This window comes from Festucalex cinctus, chromosome 14 (genome assembly GCF_051991245.1).
Source record: "Festucalex cinctus isolate MCC-2025b chromosome 14, RoL_Fcin_1.0, whole genome shotgun sequence".
NCBI lineage: Eukaryota > Metazoa > Chordata > Actinopteri > Syngnathiformes > Syngnathidae > Festucalex > Festucalex cinctus.
The window spans coordinates 6,489,481-6,495,963 of NC_135424.1; the positions used below are offsets into that span (position 1 = coordinate 6,489,481).

The 6,483-nt window shown below is 39.5% G+C and overlaps 1 protein-coding gene across 1 annotated transcript; it reads right to left on the reverse strand.

Moving 5' to 3' along the window:
* Nucleotides 1-1,207: 1,207 nt before the first annotated feature.
* LOC144000958 (centrosomal protein of 55 kDa-like) lies at nt 1,208-5,694 on the reverse strand. Its single transcript, XM_077494789.1, has 9 exons — nt 5,547-5,694; nt 5,138-5,198; nt 4,330-4,392; nt 3,887-4,037; nt 3,669-3,795; nt 2,387-2,534; nt 1,933-1,992; nt 1,630-1,749; nt 1,208-1,555 (listed from the first exon to the last, which is right to left on the reverse strand). The coding sequence occupies exons 2-9, from the start codon at nt 5,159-5,161 to the stop codon at nt 1,358-1,360; spliced, it is 891 nt and encodes a 296-aa protein (XP_077350915.1). The 5' UTR covers nt 5,162-5,198; nt 5,547-5,694; the 3' UTR covers nt 1,208-1,357.
* Nucleotides 5,695-6,483: the final 789 nt, after the last annotated feature.

Here is a 6,483-nt window from a genome sequence, read left to right on the forward strand (position 1 = left end):
GATGGGAATGCCCCCCTGTCATAGTGACAGCTGTTGTGCCTCACTGCACTGAGTAAGACCCGCTGCACTCAAACAAAGAACAAGTTTGATGTCTATAGCAGGGCACAGCCTAGATAGTAGTTAAATATTAAGAACACCAATCGAGGGGGAAAAAATGGCCTCTTCAGCGTCAAATAAAATTCACATTTACAATTAATACAGTCCAAATCATGAGCAAATTAAAAGCACTCCAAAAATTGGATGGATGGAAACTGAATCCCCTAAATTGACGCCTCCCCCTTCTGCAGTTGAGTAAATAAACCAGTGGGCCGTCTCCTATCCAAGACAATGCGGTGTGAAAGATCTCGCTCTAACAAAGGCTGTCTTCCAAACATCCCCTTAATGAGATTACATTTCATATCCTGTGTCTGTTTATCTTTTTACGAGCAGTCACTCAGGGGAAGCTTTAGGCCAATAAAGCTATGACCATGCAGGCATGTAGAGGAGAGAGAGAGAGGGAAAGGCTATTCCCAGAAGGAGAGTAACAGTAATGGACAAATGTCATTTTTCATGAGCTACATGGAGAACAGTGGACATGATTGTGGTGCGACGAGAAGACGGGTCGTGACAGTGCAAAGGAAATAAATAAAACAATAGAACTCACTGTCCACTGACCGCTTATCTCCTACTGTTGTTCGTATTTCCTTCAGTGATTAAAGATGACTATCTAAAGAAAAATATAATCACGTGTTAATGCAGTCTGTTAAGGAATTGTAATTCCTATACAAATAGTGCATTTCCTTGTCATGACCGTGTTGCCTGTGTTATTTGAGGCCAGGGTTATGTTTGGGTCATGACCGTGTGGTCAAGTGTCTGTTCTGAACTGATGTAACAGCATCTAGTTTCAACTGGTAATACGCTATGTGATGTCAGGAGTCCTTAATCTTTTTATCTAGTCAACAGCTAATCAGATAATTCAATGTTAGTTTAAATGTGATTTTCAGTCAACAGTATTTAGTTTAGTAATAGTTATATCAAAAAAGACATTGTTCGTTCAATTTGATTGAGGAGCAACACGGTAACAAGTGCTGCCCCATGGCCTGCCCAGTAATTTCCCAAGCAATAATCTGTGACCTTAAATAGTTCAGAAAAGGGATTGACTAAGACAAGCTCTTTTGAGCTATTCATCTTATCTGATCAGTATGAGGAATAGCAGGACCAAGGCATGTCAAAGTGTCACATAAATTCATTTATTAGTTTTTCAAATAACAATCCAAGCACACGAACAGATCAAAGATCTTGGGTGCGTATTTAAAACGGGAACAACTCGAGCGAGTGAACAACTCACAACGTGAAGTGTAGTTTTTTGAGGTTCAGCTCAATTCAGGCAGACTTCCAGGTGGTCCAGCATCTGCCGGTAGTTCTGAGCAGGACACCGGATCCGGCAGACGGGGCAATCCAGGTAGCTTCTATCCAAGCTGCTGTCATTTGGCGACGACGTCACAAAAGGTCGCATTTCTTCATAGACAGGCTCTTCCTCGTCCTCTTTCTTGTAGTCTTCCTCCTGCTGCTTTTTCTGTTAAAGTAGATGAGAAATAACAGATTTCGGTTCCATCAATTTTATATGAATAAAAAATAACCGACACAAACCTCATAGTATGCCAGTTTGTCGTCACTCCTTTGCAGCATATTGAGAAGTCTGACCAGCTGTGTCTTCAAATATGAAGAGTTTTCCATCTCGTCCTCAAGATCCAGGGAGGAACTATGGACCTAAAAGCAGTTCACCAGAGTGGGCAAAGGGGGTCTCGTTCATGTTTGACATCACCAAGTTACTACCTTGGGACATTTCTAGTGTTGTGCTGGTATAAGGTGAAGATTTAACAGGCATGTGACTAATTTCAAAATGGAAATTGCCATGTGTGTATTCCATTTTAGAGAGGTGTTTATTCATACCTGTTCCTCCAGGTCCGCGATCTTGTCCTGGGTGGCATTGTGACGCTTCACCATGAACCTCTGAAAGAGAGAAGACTGCAATGACAACAATCAATCAGAATTTGTCTCCTCAGAAAAGGTTTTAAAAGTGACTTGGGCCGCCAAAGTCACCGTCAAGTGAACCATCAAGTTGATCTTGATGGGAAGAGACTCGTCTTACGTCTATTTTTCTTCGCCAAAACCCAGTTTTCTCTTTATTCCTTCATTCCCTTCTGACCTCTTTCCCACCTTCCATCCTCTCAGTTGAATTTTCACTGCACCCCATTAAAGCGCACATTTTTATTTTACTTTTATTTCTATTATATTGTGGCTAAGTTACTAATTCGGGATTTGGGTGAGGGGGTGGTATGACCCATAAAATTCATAGTTTCCTCAGGATATAGAACAAATAGTTCTGGTTGAGGTTCCCGTGTACCTGCAGCTCCAATTTGGCGGCGCGACTCTTCTCCTCATCCAATCTCCCCTGGAGCGCTCTCACCTCATCCATCATCAGCTCTTTTTCCTCGGAGCAGCGCTGAAGCTGTTGCTTGAGCTCGCTGGCCTCCATCTCTTTTTCCTTGTACCTGCGCATTCATTTGTCATACAGGTGCGTCACAGTGAATCCGAATGGGCTGGGAAAATGATTTTAATTCAGTCGTTCAGCTTGAAAAGTGAATCTCATGTGTTATAGATTCATTGTTTTTTACTCATTTTGCTAACTTGTCGATTAGCATCAGTGCTATGCGACTGAGATAATTAGCATCATGACATGCCTTAAGAGTCCGTCGTAAACAGAGAGAATCCTGTCACTTTTCAAAATAAAACATTTGAGCCTCGGTTATTCAATTAACCGGAAGTACAGTAAGTTATTTTTAATTCTTTCAACTGTGCGGCCCGGTACAAAGTGTCCCACGGCCCGTTGGTTGGGGACCACTGCGCTAGAGTACTTGTATAATGTTTAATTAAAATTAAAATTAAAAATCATCATCACATGAAAAGGTAAATAGGGTAGGAAATAGAAAGCACACTATACTCTTTAAATTAACTGAATGAAGCTACTGGCTGATGGAATGAAAAAAAAAAATGAAAAAAAAAAAAAAATAAGAAAGTAAGAATTGTTTTTTAAAAAGAAAGAAAATAAATCACTTTTTCATAATTATTAACTTATTTGCTCCCAAAAATGTATAAATAAGTTCTATTTTAACTGTTATGTGTCCCAAAGACGTATTTATATATATATATATATATATATATTTTTTTTTTTTTATTTTTTTTTTTTTTTATACAAGTATATGTTAGAGCACACAGAAGGCTCTGAACTGCAGAGAATGTATGAAGCAATGGTAGTAATTACAAAAACGGCCAGCAAGTGGCAGCAGAGTATAAGAGATCAACCAGGTGGCATGTTGAAGCCGATTTCCCCACAATTCTAAACAGATTTGTGAATAATATTGATACTAATTTCTGCAAAACATAAACAGATAGATATATACTTTTTTTTTTCCTGATAAAAATAAGAGATTCTAGTTTTTCTTTTGGTAGGTTCCATGTTTTTTTTATAGCAAGAGAACACAATATTCTGTAGGCTTGGCAAAATCAGTCAGAGTCCAGTAAAACAGCCGGGAGTGAAGGGGTTTGCTTTGGTGAAAATGGCTGCAAGTGAGTTAAGAACAGAAGCATATGTATGTGTAGACATTCTAGTTCATCCTCCAGCGTACCTATTCTTAGTGTCTGCCAGGTCCTGGCGGGTGACGTCGAGCTGCTGCTTGATAATCACCAGGTTGTCTCGACCAATCACCAGAAGGCTTTCAAAGTGCTCCTTCATCTCCCTCGTTCTTTCCACTGCTTCCAGCAGAGCAGGGACACAAACAAAAACGTCTTAACAAATCCGGTTGTTGTTGCGCCTTTGGTGACACGCCGCCTTGTGTCTTCTTACCCTCTGAATGCTCCTCATTGTGCTGCGTTAACTGGGCCCGGACGGCCCGGTCCAGTTGGTTGTCCAGCCACAGCATTCTGTCCACCACTGTCCTCACGTAGGCCTCTCGCTGCTGGTTGTAAGCCAGCCACTGCTGGTTCTTGGCCAAGGCCTTGGTTTGAGAAGCACGTAATAGAAAGGCAGTGAGGAAGACGTGTCGATAATAAGCTCCCAAAGGAATAAGAAACGAGCGTGCAAATGTGCACTCAAGTACAGTGCAGCCTTGAGAAACGAGCTTAATTCATAACATGCCCATGCTTGTAACTCAAAACACTTCAAATCATCTCTCCCCATTGAATTAAATGGAAATGGCAGCTGTGCCAATGCCAATGTGTCTTTTGCTAAGTAAAACAGCATCCTAAAAAAATCATACTTCATTTAATAGAATGTAAAGAATTACACACATCTTTAAGAGTCTTTTGCAGTTCTGCAACATCACTGGAGAACTGCTCCTTTGAAGCGTTGTCCTGAAACAGTAACAACATGGTAATCAATAAAGTTTTTAGGGTGGCTTTAAATACACCAACAGTTTAATATCATTTTAGCCATGCTGTCACCCAATCATGTCATGTTTTTTTGCTGGCTCATGGTAAATGTTTAAAAACCATGACTACCATCTAGTGGCGTAAACTCATAAGAGGCAGAATGAGCATCAAAAACAAATACAGGGTTTAAAAGGTTGAGCTGGAGTCTATCCCAGCTGACATCAGGCGAGAGGTTACACCCTGGACTGGTCGCTAACCAATCGCAGGTCACACTTATTGAGAATTTAGATGCTCAAATGAACCTGCATGTTTTTGGAATATAAGTTAAACCATTTGAGGAAATCAGCCTCACAGCTCAGGCATCGTTAGCTGGACATTACAACACAATTCGGCATTCTTGACTTAATAGTTCACTAGTTCAAACACGACAATAATCAATACAGAGCTTCTTGTGTGTTCAATACAGGCCAAGGATCACATCATTGTGTCTTTCCTGTTCAAGCAGATTGATTCTAGTGCTCATCTGATATAAGCACTGACAACATGTCTGTGACACTCATCACCTCTGCTGATCAATGTTATTCATTGAACACGTTACATAATACTGATTGTTTCTGCTATTTTTTTTGCCACAACTTGTTGTTCTCAAACAAAGAGCTGAATTGCAAAATTCAGAGGTGGAAAAACATTTATATCATTTTAAATCTTATTCAGTGAACAGTGATACCTGAGCCTCATGTACAGTAGACATGATGGTCCACTCCTCCTTCAGATTGAGACTATAGCTCCTGCAAAATGGATTTGAAAATTTCAACAGATTTATACGTTTGTCGCGGGATATACTTGTTGATTAATTGCACCAGAAAGAAACCTTTTCAATAACCACAATTGAAGAAGAAAAATAGCTTCAAGTACAAGTAGCAAAAGTAGATATATTTGCCAAGCTTCCCGTGTGTAATTTGTTTACTTCATTTTGTCATTTACAAGAATACATCAATGACTAACCCCCAAAATAAATTAAGCTAGCTAACACAGCACTATTGTACATAACATCGTAGTTAGCTTAAACCACAAAGTGCAAGTAAAAGTCGGAAAGCTTGCATTACCGCTGTAATACGACAAAAAAATGTAGTTACCTATCACAAAATGAAATGATTAAATATTGTTTGGAGCTAGTATCAACTTTAGCGACTTCTACGGGCGAAGATGGGCGATAATTCACAGCAAAAGTTTTGCAAAAAATCTTTGCCTTAAAGAGCAGGACGGTGGGAAAGACCAGGACGCCTTCGGGGGAGGTCGGAATTATTCACTTTAATTAGTTATATGACCGATATGAAAGTACACTTGATGTATTTAGTGATAGTTTAGTTTTACATAAAATTACATATATATGTGGAGTTTATGAAAAGGTAGACTCGTGTGGGCACTTCGCTTCACTATCGCTGCAAGTATCATTAAAAATCACATTTCCCCAGTTATGGAACGCAGCACTGTTTCCATATCACCACTGGGAGGCGCAAACGAGTCATGATTGCGGTAACTTAGCGATGGTGGCGCAATGGTTATCATACATACATACTTTGTGAACCTACTAGGGGGGGGGGGGGGGGATGCAAAATTAGCGTATAACAACTGCATGTGCTTTTTTTTTTTTTTTTTTTTTTTTTTTTTTTTTTTTTTTTAGATTAGATTAGATGTAAAATGTTCTTGGTAGTTTTTAGGCTGGGACAACACATTTGCCAAATATCAATCTTGGAACCGACAACATTTCTCTTAAATAACACAAAGGAAATGGAATAGCTTGCTTCTCTGAATCTGTCATCATCAATAAACAATTAAAAACATATTGTGACTGTCCCTGACCCCCCCACCCCCTCATAATGCCACAAACTCTCAACATCTGTTAACTTTACCACTCTATAAGTGTCATTTTGTCAACTCTGTAGGTTGAAAAAGTATCAAGCCCATGTTGACAAATGAGTCGTATGTTCAGATATCTGTTCAAACTTGAGGGACTACAGTAAACTTTCGTCATAACAATAAATACTGAAGTTACAGATTTCTTTCTGTTTT

Coding starts and splice junctions, on each gene's coding strand:
- LOC144000958 (XM_077494789.1), bottom strand. CDS start 5,161: ATGTCTACTGTACATGAGGCTCAG. Junction 4,393..5,137: donor CTACTGTACATGAGGCTCAG/GTATCACTGTTC, acceptor TTACTGTTTCAG/GACAACGCTTCAAAGGAGCA. Junction 2,535..3,668: donor CTGGCAGACACTAAGAATAG/GTACGCTGGAGG, acceptor ATGAATGCGCAG/GTACAAGGAAAAAGAGATGG.